Source organism: Lucilia sericata, unplaced genomic scaffold (genome assembly GCF_015586225.1).
Source record: "Lucilia sericata isolate MDLA Ls3-8-SP2 unplaced genomic scaffold, ASM1558622v1 Contig000042F_arrow, whole genome shotgun sequence".
Lineage (NCBI taxonomy): Eukaryota > Metazoa > Arthropoda > Insecta > Diptera > Calliphoridae > Lucilia > Lucilia sericata.
In genome coordinates this window covers 107,033-131,392 of record NW_023994080.1, presented here as the reverse complement: position 1 = coordinate 131,392, position 24,360 = coordinate 107,033, and the positions used below count along the sequence as shown (strand labels likewise).

General features: G+C 32.3%; 1 protein-coding gene across 45 annotated transcripts in view; it reads right to left on the bottom strand.

Moving 5' to 3' along the window:
- Positions 1-24,360, bottom strand: part of LOC119614011 (microtubule-actin cross-linking factor 1) — a 144,513-nt gene that overhangs the window by 21,556 nt on the left and 98,597 nt on the right. For 37 of the 45 annotated variants that reach the window (XR_005232300.1, XR_005232297.1, XM_037970225.1 and 34 more), the window contains 2 exons: positions 12,309-12,439; positions 1,445-12,152 (listed from right to left, as the gene is read on the bottom strand). The exons of 5 other annotated variants lie outside the window; for them this stretch is intronic. Coding sequence is in view for 38 of the 40 variants with exons in the window: in XM_037970225.1 (XP_037826153.1) it covers positions 1,445-12,152; positions 12,309-12,439 (10,839 nt within the window). In the remaining 2 variants the exon portion in view is untranslated. Of the gene's footprint in view, positions 1-1,444; positions 12,153-12,308; positions 12,440-12,575; positions 12,850-19,117; positions 19,635-24,360 lie in introns of those variants that run through there. 3 more of the 45 variants (XM_037970238.1, XM_037970245.1, XM_037970388.1) reach the window with 3 other exon arrangements.

The following is a 24,360-nucleotide window of genomic DNA, read 5'->3' as shown; positions in this document are numbered from 1 at the left end:
GATGTATATATATATTTTTTTTTGGTTTTGTATGGAAATACATAAATATTGAAACTGGAATAAAACCTGAAAAGGTAGAAAATTGAGATGAATGAAATTAAAAAAGAAAGATATAAAATAAAAAAAAAAACTTAAAAATAGTTTACCTTTTCCAACCAATTATAAACTCAAAGTAATACCTACATACAATAAATTAACGGTATTTATTTAAAGAATAAAGTTACTAGTCGGAATGGGATATAATCACTCTAAACCCGATATACATATGAAAGTAGAGTATATATTATAATGATAGAAACGAGCTCAATTTCACCAATTTCGAATTCGAAGTATTGGACAATTTTGAATTTTTTTTCTTAGTTTTGAAAATAATGTTCGTTTCTATCATAAGTTGGAACAATCTTTTTCCTCGGCTTATATATAGTAAAGTACATAGTATGTAAACAATACAGGACATTTGAATGTGATAAATAAGAATTTATGTTTCTTACGACAAGCATAAATAGTACAACAATATACAATGTAAGCATGGATAATAAAAGAATTAATAAAAATCTGTTCGGATGTGTTTGTATTTTTTCTATTGGTTTTGCCGACGACACTTATGTTGGAAAATGTATGATACGCGCAGCATCCAAGGCACATGAAATTTGAATTGTGATCGTATAATGTAGAATGTAATTATGTGAAGAATTGATTCTGATGTTTGTGGTTTTGATTTGTATGTACGCACGATGATGAATTTGTGATATTTAGATTTGTGTGATTTGATAACATCTTGTTTGAAAAAGAGAAATGATATTTTCGCTGAGTTTGTCGCAAAACACCATGCTCTGTAATTGTAGAATATAAAGAATACACCCAGAAGAGTACTTTTCAACATTCAGATACAATATGAAGACAACAAAAATAGCAAAACAAGATGTGTTTAATCCACTGTCATAAACGACGATGGACCTTCATACTATACTTAATTTTGAATTGATGTTGTAACTACTCCATAAAAATATGCACTTGAAGAAAATAAAAACTTGAATTTCTGAATGTATTCTTTAATGTCAGAGGGAAGAAATAAAGGAGGGTAGAAATAATTTGGTTGAAAGTTGAAAAGAAATGTCGACAAAATTTGGAAAAATGTTGAGATTTTTTAAAATGCCAATCAAATAAGGTTTATAATCAAACATATAATATTTTTCTAATCATGCCAAATATTTATAAAAAATCATATCATATGCAAGCAAATTTAAGGAGAAAGAAAATTCATTTATAGTATATTATAATAGAGTATACATAAGACTTGAAAACATAGCAAAACAGAAGATACGTAAAAGTAAATAAAAAAGAAGCCTTTTTTTGGAGCATGGTGAGCTTATGTTGCAGCTGAGGCAATAAGTATATGCACTTTTAGACATGTGGTAAACAAAATGCTCAGCATTAGACTTACCCTTTGTTCTGCTGGCAATAAAAGACCTTTCTCGGCGGCCTTAACAAGATCCATATTGTTTTTACTGTCTGATGGGTCGTTAATGCGTCCTTCTGTGGGGTCTATTAAACCGGATTGTATGGCTGTAGTGAGCGGTATGATTTCGCCTGTTGTTGGATTTCTAACCACTGTTGAGGAGGGATCAATCAAACCACTCGTTATTGTTTCGGCGAGTGAGAACTTTTTACGTTTTATAATATCGGGATTCATTTGGAAGGGATCGACAAAGCAGCCATTGGTAGGATTGTAAAGGTTAAAGGAAATAGCTTCGAGTAGACCAAAGGAACGTTTAGGCGTAACAATCAAACCGTTATCATAAGCCTCACTTAGTGAACACAATTTTGACGTTTTTGTATTCAAAACATTCGCCTTGTTGGCATCTATTAATCCTTTGCGGAAAGCTTCTGGTAAACGTACTAACTTTGACTTCGCCAAGTCCTTTATAAGGGCAGAGTCTGGATCTATAATGCCCATCGTGGTGGCATCTTTCAGGGAATACATTTTCAGTTCTGTTTCTCCTAATTCGCCACTATGGTCAGTTTCATGAACAATTTGTTGCTGAAGTTCTTGATCTGGATATTTCAGCATGCCTGTTTGTAGATCCAAGATTTTGCTTTCGGCAGCATAATCGAACGTTATGGGTTCTCTTACGTATACAATTAAGTTTTGATCAAACGCGAAATATAGTGCTTTCGGATCAACTAAAGTTCGCTTGCTCAAATCGAGAGTATTGTTTTGCATTGCAACTTCAAATGGCAAAAATTTAAACGTTTCGAAATCGCGAACCAAAGCGGTTTTTGGGTCAATTATATTATACTTTATAGCTTCTTCTAAAGACATTTCTCGAGGCTTACTGACGACAACGCTAACTGGTGTCTGACTTAAGAGTTCGACACTTTCTTGCCGTTTTACTACTTCTGTGCGTTCTGTTAAAGGTTTTGAAATAGTAACCAAAATTCCACGTGATAAAGCAATGTCGTAATTATAAGCAGATTTTGATTTAGGGTCGAATACGCGTCCCTTAGCTACATCAACATCGCCGTTTTCAATGGCCTCATTGAGTGGCAGTTCTTTACCTGTTACATGATTCTTAAAAACAGTAGTAGCAGGGTCTATAAAACCATTTTGAATGGCTTCTGCTAAATCACAAAAATCACCCGTAGTGGGATCACAGAACTTTCCAGTTTCTGGCCTAAATAATTGCATACGCATTACGAGTTCTAAGCATAAAAGCCTTCGGTTCGAGACTATCAAGCCTCTTGATCGTGCCTCCTGAAGATCTATTTGTTCGGAATCTCCTAAATTGTAACATCCATTAGTGTCATCTATTATTTTGTCTTTAAGGGCTTGAGCTAATCTAACATACTTTCCGGTTTTATTATTCTTCACTAAGCTAGACGACAGACTAACGACGTCTTCAACACAAGCCTCGTTCAAATTAAGTTTTCTTCCTGTAACTGGGTGGATTATTTTACGTGTTGTCCTGTCATAGAATCCCATTGCCAGCAGTTCGTATAAGCCAAAACTGGCATTTTCTATATCTACGATAAGACCTAAACTTAAAGCTTCGTTCAATGACACAAATGTGTTGCTACCGGGTTCCCGGAAGACCCCTTCCCTTCTATTTATAATACCCATTCGACAAGTTTCTGTTAAATTGTACATTTGTTCTTGTAATTCGTCAAAGTAGCAAGGCAACTGAGGATTTATAACAAAGCTACGTATGCTCTCGAGTAAAGTTATTTTGCGTCCACTCTTGGGATCGGTAAGTTTTCCAGTTTTTTCATCAAAGAGACCTTGGTGCAAGGCTCTCTGTAAGCTTAAGGGAGCTTGTGTGTCAATAAGAATACCAACGTCAAAAGCATGTTTAATGGTAATCTTTTGGTTGTTGTAAACCAATTTAGCATTATTGCCGTCGATAACACCGGATTCAGTGGCATGAGCCAAGTTAAGTTGTTTGTATAAACCGGTGTTAAAGTCACGTATCTGAACACTGTCGCCATCGAGGAGATTGGAATCTACAGCCTCGGCAAAGGAAAGTTTCAATCCCGTTTTTGGGTCCATAAAACTACCGTCGACTTCATCGTAAACGTTTTTGATGACCGCCTCGATTAGACGCAAAGGTTTCTTTGCTTCGAGAAGCACACCTCTATCGAAAGCTTCTTTAAAGTCGATGGGCTTGTCCTCGTTGTCTTTAACAGTGCCGCGTTGACTGTCAACAATGCCAACCTGAGCAGCTTTTTCAAATGGCAATACTTCGCCCGCTACATTCACAATGGTCGAATCTGGATCCAATATTCCTCTACGAATAGCACGTTCAGTTGAGAGTTTTTCACGTGTAATAGTGTTACTGAATTCTCCAGTTTTAGGATCATATAGGCCACGGTACACAGCATCTGGTAAACTTCGTTTGCGTTTTGGAGGAATTAGAATACGATTTTCAAGAGCTTCATTTAATGACAATTTTGTTCCGGCAAAAGGATTAATAACGAATCCACCTACAGGATCAATATACCCCTTGGAAATTGCTTCCGTAAGCGAAATAATCGATTCAGTTTTTGGATCTAAAAGAACCAATTCGTCAGCGTTAATTAGTTTAAGAGAAATTGCAGATTTAAGATCTACTCTCTTATCGTCAATATTGAACTTGGACGTATCGGGATCGTAAAGTCCCCTTAAAAGGCAATCGACCAATGATAGTGGTTTCTTCGTGCTTATCAAATATCCCTTGACAAAAGCTTCGTCTAATTTGATGTTAGGACTGCTTAAGCAACCTCTTACTGTGTCTAGTAGACCTTCTTTAGCTGCTTGTTTTCCGGGAACAATTATATTCTTTTCATCGTCTTTAACTAAACAAGAATCTAATTCTACGAAGCCGTGTTCAATTGCTTGTTGAAGTAGAATTTCTTCTCCAGTAGAAGGATTTAAAATTTTGCCTGATTTCGGCGAATAATATTCTCTTTGTAGCACTTCAGGTAAACTCCATTTAATACTATCTGTTTTAACTAATTTCTTTTCGACACCAACATCGAATGGTACCAATGTGTTCGTTTTAGTATCCTTTATTTTACCTGTTTCGGCCACTACTAACTCGTCTTCAATAGCACAATCTAGTTTGATTTCTTTTTGGGAAATTGTATCGACAATAAGAGATATTTTTGGGTCGACAAGACCTATTTCTATGGACTTTTGCACATCCACTTGAACATCGGACTCCGAGTCATATAGTTTACCAGTTTCGGGGTCGTAAAGACCTTTACGGACAGCTGCCTCCAGGGAAATGGGTTTTCGTGCTCCAGGCACCAAAAAGCCCAATTTAAATGCGTCTTCCATTGGAATTTCTTTAAGTGTCTGAATATCAATAACAGTACCGGCCTGCATATCCACAACTCCCAACTCAATTGCCATACGCAGTGGAATTACTTCACCGCTTACTGGATCTCGTACCGATATGGACTGGATATCAAGTAATCCATTGTTGATAGCATCAACAATCGAACAAACTCGACCATTGTCCAATATTACTTTTCCAGTTGCAGGATCGATTACATTTTCAATAGCTGCAGGTTTTTCCTTTTCCGGGTTGGCACGGATGATCCAATTGCGGGCTACACATTCAAAGAACGGAATCTTCTTGCCGGTTTTTGGATCGACCATATGACCGGTATGTCTATCAAGTAAAGGTCGTTCTAGAGCATCAGTCAAAGTTTCATAGTTGCCTGTACTAAAGTTTTTAACAAGTATTGTTTCTGGATTAAATACATTCATTTCGAAAACTAACGTATGGAAAGATACCTTCATGCCTGTCGATGGGTCAATGAAGTATTGATTCTCTGGGTCATAAACATTCAATTCACTTAAATGTTCGGGACTTAGTTCATCGTCTATGTCTACTAGATAAGTTAAAGATTGCAAAACTACTAATTTATCATCTAAAATCTGGACTTCATCTAATGGACTAAGCTGTTCATCCTTTAATAACTCACTAACACTCTGATCTTGTTTTTGACCATCAACTACAACCTTACATTCATCGGGCGATATTAGATTTTGAGAAATTGCATCGCCTAAAGCTAATGTTTGAGGAGGTATGGCAGTTCTCAATGGAACGTTTTCTTGTATGACATCAGTTGATTCTGGTTCTGTAACTGAAGATTTATTTGGCTCGTTAATAGTTGAGGATGTGGTAGAGATGGTTGTTGTTGGTTTTGAGATAGGTTCTGATGGTTTATCGTCTTTTTTCAGAGCATCAACAATTGCTTTTCCCGCTAATACAGGTGCACCAACGATCGCCAAAGCACTAAGTTTGGCAGCATCTTTAACATTTTGCAACATATTACTACCATGTTTTGGATCATCTTTTTCACCTTGTATAAAATCTACTATATCTTGATGCTTTGGTTCTTTAATCGTTGCTTCAGGTTTAACTTCCCCTACAATTTCGGCAGCTGGGGTAATTGATGATTTTCTTCTTTGTGCTGGTATTGGTTTCTCAGATGAAGTTGTGTCTTTGTTAACAGTTGTAATATCAGATGATTCTGTCAAAGGTTCTTTATTTTTATCGTTCTGATCTGTAGTTCCAGGTTGCGAAGACATTGTAGATAATAAAGAATTATAGTTATTTATTGTTTTCAATTTATCTGTTTCATTGTCTAGATTTTCTTTAATAGTATCAACTTGTTCCATATTCTGATCTAATTCTGATTTTTCCATTATTTGCGGTTCAACAATTTCCTGCTGCGGTACATTTTTCGTTTCTTTGGCATCTGTTATTTTGTCAGCTTGTTCATCTATGAAAGCAGCAGGTTTAGAATCGGATTGATTTGTTTCCAATATTTCAACCCTAACCTCGTTATTAAATGGTGCCAATGGTGCGTCATATGGTTTATTCGTGGTAGTCATTTCATGTTTAATGAAATCTGTCACAACACTTTGTTTCTCATGTAAAGTATCTTCAATATTAATTTGAGATTGATCAATAGTTGTTTTTGGTATTTCCGTGTCTTCTTTAGCATTTTTCTTACCTTCTTGTTTATTTAAAATGGGTTCTGTAACAGTTTCTGATGTTGATTCTACTTCAGGAAGTTTAGAAATTTCGCCTGTGTCTTTATTTGGATCGTTTACAAATTCTGCTGTTATTTTATTTTGAATATTTTCTTGGATGCTTTCTGGTTTTAATTCACCTTTAGTTTGTTTTTCAACACTTTCATTATTGAACGATTCTGGGACACTTTCCGAAGTTATTTTCGCTGTAGTTTGATTTAGAATACTTTCTTCAATGACTGATTCTTTAATTGTCTCGGAAATGTTTTGTATTTGAGGTTGTTGAGAAATTTCTTTATCTTTTTCGGAAGAAAGCTTCTCTTTAGTATGTGTTTGAACACTTCCGTCTTCACTTGCCTTTGGCACTTTTTCAACTTCCTTTTGTGCTTGTTCAACGACTGGGACGTTACCCGATTCCGATTTAATTTCATCCTCGATCTGTTTTTTAATATTTAAGTCTGAAACTGGTACTTGATATAATTCCGATGATCTATCATTTTCAGTTTCCTTTTGTTCTGATTCGTGTTCCTCACGTACTTCTGGTTCATAAAGTTTTGTGTCTTTATATTCCTTTTCTTCAGTGGTTATCGTAACTGGTGTGCTTGTTTTTGCAGGACTATCTATCAAATTTTGGGCATCCGTTTGTTTCTCATCGGATACATATGGTGTTACTGGAGCATTCTTTAAATCGAATACTTCGGTTATTTCATTTATTGGATCAGTATTTTTAACAGAAGTTTCCGTAGTTATAACCACAGAGGAAATTTCTCTTTGTGGTATGCTGTCAGTGAAGATATTTGGTTGTTGTGGTACTTGCTGTTGTCCATTTTTCTCTTGATTTATGAAGTTGGCGGTTGTACTATTAATGAAATTTTCTGTATCTTTAATAAGGTTTTCCACCAAATCAACGTTTTGGGGTTCGGTAGATTCTTGAACAGTTTTTGAAATTTCATCTATTCTACCTGTAAAACTATTTTCTGATTGTGTTGTGATTGTTGTAATAGTAGAAGTAGTTGTTTTGCTTGATGTTAATATTGGTTGAGATTGATTACTTGTTGGCAATATAGACTCTGCAACTGGAGACTTTGTGTCGTCTTTTGGAAGTGTTGCTTTTGAAGGAGAAACTTCTGTAGTGGCTAATAAAGGAACTTCTTTTTGTGTTTCTTCTGAGATTTTTGTTGTAGTCGTCTTTACTAGTTGTTTAATTCCACTAACAATAGCACCTCCGGCTAAAACTGGAGCAGCAACTATACCTAATGCTCCAATTTTGGCAGCTTCTTTAACCGTATTCAGGGTTGAAGATGCAACATTTTGCTTTGGAATATCCGATTGTTGTAATATTTCATCAGTTTGAACTTCCATTGTTGTTGTATAAGGGAAAGATTCCCTTATCCTATCTGATGTTATAGATTTTGGAGTTTCTTCCAAAACTTTGGGTTTACCATCCTCGAGGAATTTGGTCGTAACTTCCGGTACATTATCTTTATTTTCGGTTACAGAACGTGTTTCTTTTGAACTTTCTTCTTCTCTTAAAATTCCAATAGCTTTGGCCTCTTCAATTGAACAAACTTCACCAGTTTTAACATTTTGCACTTCATTATTGGATATTAAAATGTAGCCTTGAATAAGCTCAATAGTCTTTGTAGTAACAGTATGAACTGCCGTTATGGTTTCCATGACTTCAGTTCTTGGAAGTGGTTTTTGTGTAATAACAAAGTCAGATATCTGTTTAACAACCAATTGGCCATTTTCCAAGGCTTCGCGAATGGGAAAACTTTCATGATTTTTGGGATGCTTAAATGTTTGATCCATGACACTAATAAGACCTTGTTCAACTGCTTTATGAACTTCAATAGCATCTGCCTTTGGTGGATATGGAATGGACATAATAAAATCATCATCAATGGCTTGTTTGAGAGGAATATCTTTATTATTTTCTGGATGCACAATAATAACTTTATCGGGATTTAGTAGGCCTCTCTCAACAACAACAGGGAATGTCATGCCTACGGGTGGTATGGTCACAACTGATTTCTGTTCGTCATATTTGCTATCAAAAATATCAGCAGATAATGCCTGAGCAAAATTCAAAATCTTACCATCGACGTTAAATGTAGATTTGTCTTGGTCTATGACATTCTTTTCGATGGCTTCTTCAATTGTACACTTAGTTGGTCGTTTAAGCTTTGAGTAAGGATCCAATACTTCGCATACTATCGCTTCCCTTATATTTAAGCCATAACCACTTTCTGGATGTACAATGGTTTGGGTTTTCGTGTCTATCAGACCCTGTTCCATTAGCTTGGGAATAGAGAGAGATTTTGCTAAAGGTATTAAAATGTGATTGGTTTCTTCCGAGTCAATAATATTTTCTCTTACAGCTTCAGCTATATTCAAGGTACGATTACGGTGTGGATCAACAATCTTTCCACTATTTCCGTCGATTAAACCCTTTTCCAATGCTTCAGAAATAGTTATAACCTGGTTCTTTTCATCCAAAAAGTTGCGTTTGTCCTCTAGGATATCTTTTGTTTTTTCATCAATTATACCCTTTTTAAATGCATCAGTTGGTTTCAAAATTATCTTACGCATTTTTTGCAGTACAACAACCTTTTCTTCACATGTGTCGCTCTCGAAAGATTTTGTTTTGGACAATTGATCTCTTGAGACAATGCCACGCTCATAAGCAACTTCAACTGGGATTTGTTCCCCTGTTCTAGGATCTGTCACGAAGCGAATAGTACGCAAAGCCCCTTCCGCTGCTACGAGAGGAGCACCCGAAACAATTACAAGCCCCTTTTGAATGGCTGTCAGGATATCAACGGGATAGCCTTCTTCTGTCATAATGGTTGAATTTTGAGGATCATAAATATTTCGTGTGATTGCATCATTTATTGAAATTAGTAATTTACTATTAGGATCCAGAATTTTGATTAAATTTTCATCTATTAAACCATGCCGAGCAGCATCAAAAATATTCTCTGTTTGGCCGTTATGCGTAAATATAACTAAAGCCGTAGAAGGGTCGTATATAGCACCAGGTGCAATTTGCAATGGTTCGGGCGAAGTTAATTCGCGCTGTAATGTCAAGACTTCAACGAACTTTGGAGATGACTCCGATGAAAGTGGTGTAGATATTTCGACAATTTCGGGCATGTTGTTTATCTTACTAATACGTAAAATACATTGTTCCCTAGCAGATGTTTTTGTCACTGGTACAGGTTCCAGAATAATTTTATTTTCATTAATAGCTGAACGCATTGTTTGTACTTCTTTGTTTTTATTTGTATAGTTTCCGAACGAATCTAAAATGTCTCTTTCAAAAGCATTGCGAATAGACAGTTTTTCGTTTGTTCTAGGATCTATAACTGACACAGATAAACTATTGATAATGTATTTCGTAATACACTCTTCGAAACTAACAACTCTTTCGGTACTCCTAATGTGGAAAACACCTGTATCTGGATTGAAAATACGCTGTTCAATTGCATCTTTTAGAGGCCAGCCTCCAGGAGGCAATTCTATAATCTGTCTTTCTTGTACATTATTTTCTACATAAGATGTTTTCTCACTGTGTATAAAGTCTGTATTAATCTTTCCGGTTTTCAAAACCTCCTGAGCTATGGGAATCTCTACCGATTTTTCTACAAATTTCTGTGTATTCATTTTAATGGGTTCCGATTCAGGCACTATTTGTTTAGTAACAATAGTAATGGTAGATTTGGTTTTCTTACGATTTGTTGGTTCAGGCACAGGATCATTGGCATCTGGTTGTAAAAGTCCATAGCTAAGTGCTTGTTGAACTGAATAAATTTTACCAGTTTTAGGATCTTTGAACAACTGTCTCTCCTCATCTATGAAACCTTGACGCACAGCTTCGGTAAATGTTAAAACTACATGTGTTTCTGTAGGTTCTTGGGAACCTGATCTAATTGTAACATAACGGTTAATTGTTCTTGTCACAGTTTCAGTCGTCAGCGTAATATTCAAAAGACTACTTAGGAGTAATGCGCCCTCGGGCGTTATAAACTTGCGTTCTATGGCTAAATCAAGAGGCACAGTTTCACCAGTCTTAGGATCTAACAAATAACCAGTCTTAGGGTCAATTAAATTGTGATAACATAGATCGAACACATTTAGCTCATTGCCACTGGCATTATGAACTCCAATACCCTTATTAAACATTTCAAAAACTTCAGGCCGTATAAGACCTTCTTTCATAGCTATTTCTAAAGGCACTTGTGAATCACGACTAGTTTCTAAAGCAAAACCTGTACTCTTACGGCGTAAGATTCCACGCGATGAGGCAACATTGAAACTAACAAAGTCATTGCTGACCATATCTTTAAAACCGTCTATATCAAAAATCGATTTTTGCGATACACTGCTTATTAAACCGCGCTCTACGGCCTCCGGAATTGACACTATCTCGCCTGTCATGAAATCCCTATACTTCGATTCAGCTGGCAAAACAATGCCATCTGCTATAGCCTCTTGAAGTGTGATCAATTCACCTTTACGTTTTGTCACACACTTCAAGTTGTTACCATCTACGACTCCTGATTCTATGGCCTGCAATATACTTAATTTTTCCCGTCTCATGGGGCTGGTTATTTTTGACTGTTTATCCATTAAATTTAAATCGCAAATGTCCTTAAGAGTGTATGGTTTGACAATAAGTTGACGATTCTTAGCCTCGACAAATGTCAGTTTTTCTTTAGTAACTTCATTCAAATACCGACCCGTTTTTGGATTTAAAATTCCCGATTTGAGAGCTTCGTTTAGTGTAATCTTGTTGTCGTTCTTAGCATCAACTACTTCACGTACATTGGGATCGATAAGTTGGTTTGCAATAGCCGAGTCAAGTCTGAATTTGTCACCCGAATTACGATCGGCTATCCATCCAGCCGTATCCACCAAGCCATGACCGATGGCATCACTAAGGCACAGGGCGTTCGATTTGATTGTCACCGACTCATGCCTAATAAGATACCCACGTTCATATGCTTCAGCCAGTGTTATTGTTTTGCCCGATTTCACCCGATACAGACCGGTCTTGGTATCCACATTTCCAGCAGAAATGGCATCGGCAATATTTTTAGGATTTTCGGCTTCTGTGGATTCTTCAATTGTTACCTTAATACGCTTCTCAGCTGTTTCATAGCCCGACTCGGCCTCACTGATCTCACGTTGTATAACTTCTAATAGAGAAAGTTCTCGCCCGCTGGCATCCCTACCAGCACCCGGCTCTAAGAGTTGATGTGCTAATTTGGCATCAATTAGCCCCTGTTTAACAGCCTCTTCCAACGAAATCCGCTTATCGTCACCAACGATCATTTCTCCTGTCCGTACATCCAATATTCGCATCTGTATGGCATCCCCAATCGTTAAAACACGTCCAGTTCGGGGATCCCTTATGCCTGTAATGTCTAGTAAATGTTTAGCATTGCCACCGAATTCGGTGCCAACATTCTCGTTTCTTGTCTGAACACGTTTAAGACTATGAATTTCGTTGAATTGTATTTGAGACTGTTTCGCTGGAACAGTCGTTCCATTAGTTGTGGTTGTGGTGTGTACATAGTCGCTAGCATCATAAACACTTTTTGTGGTTTTTGTTGTGCTAAACCTAAAACAATAAACAAAATGAAACAAAAAGTAGTCAATTTGTAAAAATGTACTTAAAAAAATATTCGTTAATTTTTAAATAAAAATATTATGTACGTATTCGCAACTGACTAATAACTATGGTAGTAGATATGTGTGTATATGTTACATTACTTACTGTGTTGTGCTGTATGAGGTGGTAAAGTGATCTTCATCGCGTGCAACGTAACCTTCGCCAGTAGGTACGTTGTTTGCGCCGAAATCTACGCGGAAAGTTTTGAGTGGTTTTTGCAAACTTTCAGCATATTGCTAAATGTAAAAAAAATAAATAAAATAATAATTATTTAACAATTTCATAATAAAAATGCAATTGTATACGAATTTGGATAACTTATAAAAACATTCACCCAAATTATTTGGTAATAATAATTTTAAAAATATTTACCTGAAATTCAAATGCAAAATTATATTCATTTTCTTCTGCCATTGGAGCAGAGAGATTTTATAATTTGAAAATAAATTTTAATAAGTCTAACTAGTATTGTGCTTTTCTAGGAACTTTGTTTGTTGCTTCAATAATATTTGAGTATTTAACATAATAGTTTTGAGCGTTCAGAATTTATTTATATTTAAACGATCTGAATGAACTTATGTTATATTTTCATTTTTTGTTTGTTTTATTTTTTTTTTTTTTGGTATTTTATATTTCTAATAATACACTAGAGAAACAAAAGGATATATATTTTAATAATTGTTTTATTTTTTGTAGGAATTTTTAATTTATACAAATGTTTGGTTTATGTATGTGCTCAAGAACTTCACAATAAGTTCAATGTTTTTTCTTGTGCATACCTAATAGATTTTTATTGATAAATTATTATTCGAGTACGTATGTATGTATGTAGTTGTATTAAAGTGAATAACTTTTGATAAGAAAGGTAAATAATATGCATTCCTCAAATTGACACATAATTAAATTTGTGAATTTTTTCCACTTGCTTTTATTAAAAATATTATTGATTGCCGAATATCTAGTAATATAATTAATTACAGATATCTAGTGGGCGGATTCTAGTTTTTCTATATCGAAAGAAAATTTCCAAAATAATGACTTCCTATGACAATTTATGTTATTTATTCTTGTTCCCACAGAATTATTAATATTTATTAGGATTTATGTCCTAATAGACAATATACATATTCCTAAATATAATGTTTATATAGATGAGGGTGTCCAAAAATCGTTCTTAATTTCCAATACCTGATAATAAAACTCATTTGCATTTAAAACCGCAAATGCAAAATTATTTCAAGGGATAAAATATTTGAAATCTATAGATTAGATAGATGACGCAATGCTTGAAAGTCTATTAAAAAAAACACAAAAATAACAAATCATTTCCACGATTGTAAACTACACTTCAAACTAACAAGTAAAAAAATCATTAAAAAGTGACTTCATTCCTGTGTTTATGGCTGCTTGCAGGCCCTAAATGAAAATACAAATAAAAACAATCAAGATAAGAAATTTTATAAAAACTCAGACAATAACAAGAAAACTAAACGAGTTGTTTTATAAACGCCACAACAATGACAATAAAATCCCGGCATTTTCCCAGAACATATACTTATTTTTTAAGAAATTATTATTTTTTAATTCTTAAAAACCATGTGCTAGCTGCAATTATTAAATGAATTTTGCATAAAAGTGTATTTTTTTTATAAAATCATCATCTTTGAAGATTGTAATTGGTTGTACTCTAGATATATTCAGTTTTAGATACATTGACCTTATAATAATGAAAATATTCCGGTTATAATTACGAAGTTTTATTTAAATTTTATTTTGCAGGAAAAATGCACAAATTTTATAATTGCACAGTGAAATGATACTGTTAAAAAGAACTGTAAAAAAAAATCTCAAAATTGAGCACCTAGATTCTGAAAACGCCTCTGCATTTTTCTTTTAATGATTAATATTGCAATTTATTTAAATTTCTTTGCATTATTACAACCATATGAATGTGAACCTTAGTTTGCACAATTGATTTCTTTTCATTTCATTTAGCAGCTATAAACAATGATTAGGAAAAACAGACTTTTAATTCTAACTAAAAATCTAAATATGACTAATAGTGTACTGTATAATATGTATGAATGTATTTAAAATTAATATTTTTTTAAAAATGAAACTAAAAAAAATGTTTAAAAATATTTCTTAAGGTCGCCCTCTTTAATCAATTTAAAAAGAAACCTACAACAAAATGTATTCATATAAAATACAGTGTATCAGTTGTATAGTGGAACACTACAGAATACATTTAGACTAAAAACTATAAAAACATGTTTTTTCTATTAAAATTTTAGCAAATAAAAGAGTTATAAACAAATTATTTATAAAAAATATAAATTTTTTTTATCATCATCTTTATATTTTATTGTCCTTTTTATTTAAGTCCTAAAACTATGGTATTTGTGATTTAGTATAGCCGGTAGTGCGGTGTGTTAATCTATCCCTCTAGGGTTTGCGATTTCTTTCCCACTTGTTTTACCATAGATCAAACAATTTATATTAATCGGGTCACAAATAAATTTATAGGAAAGGGAATTTATAGTGCGATCATAAAGATCGAAATATTTTAGCCTAAATTTATAATTTTTAATGTTTTTCCCCATGTCTCATTATAATTTGAAACCACTGTATATAACAAATAATAACAAATACAACAGAAATAGCAACGCAAATATGTATAACAACAAGAACAACCAATCTAATACATTAAAATATTAAAAATAAAGGCAAATGATGTCATCATCGTCATCATAACACACACTTGATCTCACACGCCGCAAACTGTGTTTTTAATAATAATGATGTTTGTTAATGATTTCAAAACAAGTTTCGGTACTAAAACAAAATTACTACTAAATGTACCTACTCGGGAACAACACTTTTCTACGATACATTTGTTAATTAAAAAAAACTTTACAAAACAACATAGACAGTCATTTATTTAGTTTGTTTCTATTTTGTTACTTTAACAGTAGTTCCCATCGCAATAACTTGGCTAACACACGAAAAAGATTAAGAAAAAAAAACTTAAATGTTTATTATTTTTTTGGCTACTTGGCAACTTGTGGCACAACGAGCCAAAAAGACAAAATGGAATTTCGAGGAAAATATGAAATAATTTCAACTACAAAATAAATAAAAATAACACAAAAATTAAATAAAATAAAATGGAAAGGAAAAGTGACTAATTGCCTTGAAACAAACTAATAACAAAAAAAAGCCGACACATCTTGATGAGACTAACTAAATAGAAGACGAAATATAAAAAAGAAATAAATAATTTTACTCATTCATTCATTCATTGTATCTAACACACATGTCCATAATGTTCATGAAAATTTATTTTGCATGTGTCTGACTGAGTTGTAGTTGTTACGAAATTTGTTGTTAATTTTTCTATTCTTTTGAAATTTCAAATTATAAAGGGCATCTTATAGAATGAAGAAATGTATACAAATATTTTACTAAGCTTCTTAAAACTGAAATTGTTGGATTTGGTAGAATTTTTGGCTATCATTACAACTATAGTTTAATATATGTATGTATGTCTGTATATCAAAGATGGATCAAGATATATCCGATATTAAACTTAGAACTTTCAGTTAACTAAACAAATTCGAATTTAGTGTACCTGAAACGTTTAAAAAAGTAAAGAGTTGTTGGTTTTATGTTTGGCTGGATGAACCTTTTAGGGCCATTTCAAAATTGTATAACTTTTTTTATTTGGAAAACACAATGCATTTCCGAGTACCGTTAAGGGTTTAATATTGCTCGATTTGATTTGAATTTTCAGGGCTTGATTATACAGGTTAACAAAGGTTTAACCCAGAGACCAGAGTATACGTTTCTATACGATTAAGCTGCTCTGAATAATTATAATAACATAGGACTGAAAAAAGTCAAAACAACGGGACTAAATTATACTTTTCTAAGGGATTGAGCTGCACTAAAAACCGTTACTATACAATTTTAATCCGGGGGTTCTGCGTTGAAGTCCAAGCCAAGAAATTGGGCTACTTCTACTGCATTAGTTCATAATTACATTGGGCTAATATAGGTAGGGTGGTCTAAACAGTTGATATGTGGTGGATATCATCATCGGAGGGTCCTCCCTTTCCTTTTTTTAAGGCTGACTTCCAAAACGTCAGTTGCTTTGTATACGAACAAAGTATAGTGTTTCACAACGTCGCCGTACAAAACATTGACAATGCACACTGTTTCAAAACGTCATCGACAAGTATTAGAAACGCAGCGAAATGGCAATCAGCTCATCAGTTTTAAAGTCGATGCTTGTTGAAATTATTTGCTAAAACTACACAAACAGCTGACTTACTAAAAACAATACTTAGCATCTTCTATATTTTAGAACGTGAAAATAACCAAAGCATCGTTGCAATGTTTTGAAACTTTACATGTGTACAAGATTTAAATACCTCAGTGAAATTGTGTCTAAACTTTGCATTGGTACGTTTTGGAAGTTCAATTAAATTACGTTACCTAAAGTTTGAACCTACTATTAACTCTGATTTTCGATAGTTTTTGCCATGTCTTTACGACAAACTTATAAGTCAGAACTTCAGTTTTTCCTTTAATAATTTTTTTTGGTTTGGATATCGCCTCTATTTGTTGAGATAAGGCCCGTTGAAGTTTTTGAGGCAAAATCGATTTTTTGAGAATTAATGGTTGTTTAACTTTGGAATAAGTTATCTCAAAAAAGGAACAAGATATAATTGTGGATAAAACATTATTTGGAAGCCAAAGGATATCACTTTTAGAAGACATAAACAATGTTATATATATATAATGGAGGCTTTGCGCTGTTATAACAACTTAAAATCGCAAAAAGGGCTTATAATATAAGTTTTATATCTCGAAAATCTGATTTAATTAATCCTTTATAAAAGTATAATTTACATCAAATTCGAACCAGTGTCACAGGTGGGAATCGAACCCACCACCTCCTGTCTACCAGACTAGAACGCTAATCACTAAACTACCGGAGGCCAGGTTTTCCACTTTTTTCAAATTTCTCAACTTGTGTTTATATTGAATCAACTGTAACAATTATCCATATTGTAGTCTTTGAATAATTACAAAAAAAACATTAAAAACTAACTTTTAAGGGCCTGAATTATTCGAAATTTATTTAAATTTAAAAATAAATAGTTTAATAGGTAACTAGAATATGAAGTTGTTGTAAAAGAGTTTCTCAACATATGTCAATAAGTTTCCCTTTTATAACTACCTAATTGTAGAATTTTATTTGGGCATAAAAATGTACTTTGTGTAAATACACAGTACATGTTTAAAATATTTAATTAAATACTTAAAACTGCAAAACAATGAAAAGAAATTTCGAAGCACAAAAACAACTAATCGTAGCTCTTGCACTAAATAAAAAGTAAAATACATAAATGTGGGCTTAATCAATAAAAAGTTAAAGAATTAAAAGCATTATACCAGTTGTTTTTGTTGTTTAATACAACCACTATGTTTAACATTTACTATAATAACAGCTGTTTTTGCAGTTATTCCATTTACAAAATCAGTGTTGCCAGTTATGCTAAAAAAGTAAAATAATTTCCTTAAAATTATTTCAAATTTCGAAACTTGAAATCATTAAAAATTTATAAAAATATTTAGTATAAATTGTTGAAACTATTTAATGCATTTTAATTAGAATCTAAATCATGTAAAAATGTAAATAAATTTGAGAAACCGACAACCCTGAAAAGTTTACTACAATTTGACAGAAAAAGAAAAGAGAACATTTTACACATAAATGAGAAAGAAAGTAAGTAACATACACTTATGCACATGTATATGTATGCAAGTATGACTCTGTTTATGTTGGAAAATGTTATTAAAAGGACACCAGAGTGCAACGTTACGTATAATTAACATACGATTGATTATATTGATATAATTTATAATTAATCTCATATATTTTTCTCTTTTTTTATAAAAAAATCATTGAAACTTTTTAATTGAACATAAAGAAATTTTTGCAAATCATTAACGGAATAGAAAAACAATAAACAGATTTTGCTTTTATAGAAAAATATTCAAAAATTACGAATAATTTCTTTCAACACTTGGAATTTTCAATGAAGGGTATATGCATATTATTGCAAGTTTGTTTATTTTCTCTTGTTGATTTAAGATAATTTGTACTTTTAAACAAATTTTTGTTTTAATTTCATTTAATTAAATGAAAAAAAAGTTAAAATATTAATGATTGTTTTCTTAATTTAACAAATATTTAATTTAGTAAGAAAAACAAAAACTGTCTTAAGAAAAGATAATGAAGGCTTTAAAGCAGAGAAAGTTTCTTAAAATAATTATAACAAAACAGGTAAACAAAAACAAATTATAGATATTAATGACTAAATATTTCAAAATAAAATTTATGGTTGTATTTCAAGTATTTTATAAAAACAAAGATAAAAATTAACACATTGTCAATGTCATACTAAAATCAAATTGTTCTATCTATAGAAATATTTGTTAAACCAACTCACGCAAAATTCAAATATATTTATATGTTTTTACGTTTATTTCTAAATATTCGGCAGTTTTTAATTAAAATTCAAATAATAAAAAAATGAAATAGTATGACAAAAACAAATTTAAAAGTCCACATTGCTAAAAGCAACCACAATGTTTTTTTTTTTTAATTTCAAATTCTTAAAAGGTTTTTGCTGACTTTAAATGTGGAAAAAATATCAAACGAATGTGGGTTTTTTGTGTGAATATTTGATTTAGTTTTGAAATTTATTGTGGAATTTGTTAAAAATATATATTTAAATTATTCTAGATTAGAGAATATGCTTTCAGTTAAATGACATCATAAAAAATATGTAATTGTTTGCTGGACTAGGTGACGTATACTTTATATTTGTTTATTTATTTACTTATTATTGCGTTCTAAAGACAACACACACAGATAAACATTTCAATTTCTTTTTAAGAATTTATTTTGTAATTTGTATTTTTAAATACTTTTATTAAACACACTTTTTCAAAAAAAACTTTTAATCACTCTTCAACATTTCGATTTCGTTTTCATTTCAATTTGTTGTATTAAATATTTCATGCGTGGCTCACTGACATTTCGGTAGTCATTAAGAGCTGATTTTATTTTTAATTTCCTTCTTTTTTTTATTCAACTTTTCTTTGGTTTTAGTCTGCCAACAAACAAAATTTATTTATTATATTTCTTTTTTGTTGTTGTTGTTATTAGTTAAACTATATGTTTTATGATTTTTAATATTTATTTTGCATACATATGAACAAACATATATATTTTTTCTTTTTTTTCTCTCTTTTTGTGGGAGAAGAAAACGCACGTAGAACAAATAAAATAGACAAAACGGAGAAACAAACGTCGTTACACAACCACGTCGTTATTTAGACTGATTTAAAAAAAACTTAATCGTCGTACTCAAACAGTCAAGCACCAGCACAGTGTGCCCTCTGTCTGTTAATCTAACAGAGCTTTTGTGATTTTATTATTTTTTGTTATTTTCTTTTGTTTGTAGTAAAAAATAAACTATTTGAAAATAGCAATATACTTTTGCAGAGAGCGTAAAGCTGTAAACAAAATTTACTATACATAGCTTGAGAAATTGTAGACGACTGTAACAATTTCTCAGACTCATTAAACGTTGGAAAACGTCAACAATTTAATGTCAACAAAGAATAGGCTGAAACCAGTGTTACCAGTAATTGTACATATAATTCGGTAGTGTATGGCATCTAATGACCCATCTGATAATTTCCGTTCTATTCTGGTGGAAAGTGGAATTATTTCAGTAGTTTTCTTCTTCAGAAAAAGTAAAAAGATAACCTTTCGGAATGAAAACACTGCCAACTTTTTAAAGTGGAAATATAAATATGTTTGTAATTATAGTTTCCTTTAATAATTCTAAAATTATTGGACTTTTCTAGAGAATAGACTGAACCCGAATCAGAGCTCAGAATTACTTCATCACATTAGGTTTTCGTGATATAATTGACAAAATTTTGAAAAAGGCACTTTTTGGCATTATTTGAGATATTATAACAGTCCACTTTATTTACAAAATCTAATGTCATCTGAAAGGCACATCGATGCTGGGCGATATGTATGAGAACTGTAAGCTACTATGACAAATTGGCTTCATAAAAGTGTAATTAGACAAATTCTAAATTATGCTTCAATAATCTGATGGACTGCTCTGGACAAAAAGTGTAATATCAAACTACTACAGGGAGTTCAGCGTACATGCTGCTTGGGTATAAGTGGTGCCATGTGTACAATTTCAACCAAGGCTCTGGAATATTCCACCAATTGAAACTTATTTAAGATATGAGGCGGCACTTATAGCCGAAAGGCTCATTACTTAAGGCGAACTGGCCAAAAGCGGTTATACTGGACACATTGGAAGGTTATACACAATCATCGGACGTGCCTGATCGCACACCAGACACAGAATATGTCGGAAACTTTGAAACGCTGATTCCAGATAGAATGTCTTGGTCAAGCGGAACATTAGAGCAAACACCAGTAGGAGTCCGTTGTTACACGGATGGCTCTAAATTGGAGGACAAAGTGGGCCTTGGGAAGGCAAAAGTCCGAGCAATAACCCACAGGGCTTAATACATTTACAGACAGCCAGAAGGCAATTAGGGCGATATCAGGTGATCGAATTAAATATAAGATTGTATTGGATTGTAAGAAAGCTTTAACTGATTATTCTCGCAGAGGTAAGGTTTACATCATATGGGTACCAGGCCACTCGGAGTAGTCGGCAATGAAAGGGCAAATGTAATAGGTTTAAAGAGAAGGGAGCTCGAGGTAGTTAACCTGACAAACTCTAAACCTTTCGACGCATCAAAAATATGGGTGAGAGAATCCCACAGATCCTATGGGGTGACCGTGATGAGAGTAAGACGAGAAATCTCCTGAAAATGAGCAAGTCTGAGGTATTCTGAGTGGACACGCAGGATTACGAGCACATCTATACAAAAGTGGACGTACGGATTCAGATGAATGTGGAGAGGACAGTCAAACTCTGGAGCACTTTCATTGCCACTGTCAGGCATTCGTCGAAGTTAGATCCAAGTATTTTGGAAGTAAGATTATTCCGAAAATAACATTCCTGACTAACACTGATTGGAAAGTTCTTAGGAATTTCGTCTAGGAAACTGAGTTTCTAAACATTGAAAAATAATACATTCAGTAAACCATTCTTTTTCATGAAAAGAAGCGAACAATAGCCCCGATATTGGCCTAGGTATATTTCTTCGGATTTGATGTAGTGTAGTAGGACCTTCAGGCGACATAATAATTCGCACTATTATAATAATATATATATAATAGTGAGAGATTCTCTGATTCGGAAAATGATTTAGAGAACATTTTTGCAGCTTTCCAATTTTCGATTTTAAAAAATAATTGTCATCAGTTGTATTCAATTTCAGCTCATTCGGCTACTGAATGTGGTTTAAAATTTTGTTACATATTCTGACTATATAGAATATAGTTTTGGTAGAATTGAAATTTATATTAAAATTTATCCAATTTTTATCTGAAAACACCTTATTCATTTGCATTATAGAAAAATGTGCTTTTTAATTAAATAAAATCTACGATGGCAACACTATTAAACTAATTGTAACACTCATTTAAAGTAAATATAAATACATACATATAAAAACGCCGGTAATTGAATCGTGATACTGACTGAAGTAGTTCTTCAACAATCGTTCAAATCTCTTTCTATGTTTGAAAACTTAAATTTCAAGAAATGAGTATTTCAATCTGTTTTATTTCTTTTTTTTCTAATTTTTTATACGTACGAATACTATGTGTTCATTAAACTAGGAAGTTTTGAATTGTGGCTAATATTGTACATAAGTAGATAGTTGTTATTGTATACAAAACATATTAGAATTCTTTAAAAATAATTTGGTAATAAACAGGTTACTTAGCCAAAAACAGAAAAAAATAATACAAATAAATAGATAAAAAAAATAAACAATGACAAAAACTTCAATTAAACATTTTTTTAAAGAAATTAAAATTCATGGAAACACACAATGTACGGCACGATAAAGTTGTGTTCGAAATTTAAGTGCCTGTAATATAACTTTTTTATATTGTAATGATGTCATTTTGAAATAAAGAAGAAAATACAAAAATACAAATTTACAAGCACTCTTTTTTTGTTATTCTTTGTTTACAAATAGACAGTTATTTGACCAAGTTCGTAATTTCAAAATTTTATCAATTCTACTGAAAGAAGATTTTCTTTTTTATTGTATGAAAGTAAATTTTTATAGCTTCCTATATGGTTTTATTAACAACAATTAAAAATGTTAAATTTGAAAAATTAAATGCTTATAGGTTTAAGAATAAATGTATTCTTTACTATAATAACAGTAGAAATATACAAAATGTAATATTGAATAAAATTAAATAAAGAATAGTAAGTTTGGTTATGATTTTAAAATCAATTTATAAGCTAATTAAGAAATTTCTTGATTCTTTTAAACTTCTTTGTTTTAAACTAAATACCTTAAATAAACTATAATAATTTACATAGAATTTAAGTAGGCTATTATGGTGATTTTAAACAGTTGTTTGCGGGTGGGTGAGAGATTTTTTAATTAACCATAAAAAGAAACATAAGAATGTATAAAAAGTATTTAAATTTATGAGGATCGGAATATACCGACATTATAATTATAGTCCACATAGTTAAAAAGAATAACATAAGTATTTACTTGTTAATTTTTTAACCTTTAACATTGTTAAATGCATTAATAATAAACAAAAGTGTTCGTTTTGTGTGTGATCAGCAAAAGAGAAAAATGATTAAATTAACCTTGAAAATTAATAACAATAATCCGCCACATTCAAAACAACAATAACAAAAAATATGTAAATTTATTTTTGTTTTTTTTTTTTATATAAAAACTCTCAATTTCAATTCTTAAAAAACTCGTATTATACGAGTGAGTATTTTATAGAGTAATGACATCACAACATCAGCAAGATCATTTAAATGCTGTCATCACGCACAGCAAAAAGCAATACAAATAAGTAGTATTATTAATAAATATTTATTAAATATGTAAAAAAAAAAAAACTTTAAAATAAAAAAAGTTCATTCCAAAAGTTGGAGGTTGAGGCGGAGATATAATAAATCACTTTCAACTTTTTAAACTACAAATATGTTTTAACCCGAATATGCTAAAAATTCTTTCTTTAATTTTTAAGGCCTTATTCATAAACAATATTTTTAGTTTATAAACGGTTTATAAATCAAATTTTGTTTTATAAACCTTTTATAGAATAAAATGTTGGTTATGAATAAGGGGTTAAATTAGTTAGTTAGTTTGAAAGGAGGATGTATATACATACATACATATATACATCAAATCCAAAGAAATACACTTAGGCCTCAATAGGGCCTGTTGTGCGCTTCTTATCCAGTGCCTCAGGTGGGAATCGAACCTATCACCTTCGGTCTACCAGGCTAGAACACTAACCACTACTAACCTAATATCAAAGTTTATAATTTTTATATAAATTTTGATATTCGTTTTAGGAATAGGTGTACAATAGGCGGATTTGAACAGTATTAGTTAGAAATTTTAAAACTTCAAAAATTCTTTAGTTAGTTTTAAAGGAGAATGTATATACATTTACTCCACTATCTAGCCTGTTATGTGCTTCTTTACCAGAGTCTTTGGTGGGAATCGAACCTTCCACCTCCGTAATGACAGATTACAGCACTACTAACAAACTAACCCCAATAAAGACCCCTTATCTCAGTGACACACAATGGCGAGTATTGCAGACATCCCAAAATAATGCACCCCGAATCGCAACCGGATGCGTCAAGATGACAAACGTGGATCACTTACACGAGCTAACCAGGATGCTGTCTGTCAAGCAACATAATGTGTTGCTGGCTAGACAATTCCTGGTGGCATGTCATCAGCCATTCATTCCCAACCATCAAATTTTGATGAAAGATCCCACCCCTCGATACATTCGGTCAGACTTTCGACGTTATATTACAGACATTCAGGACGTCATCCCATCTGACGTCGATAAATTGTCGATAATAAACGCGCAGAAGGCATTGCACCAAACGGCGGCCAC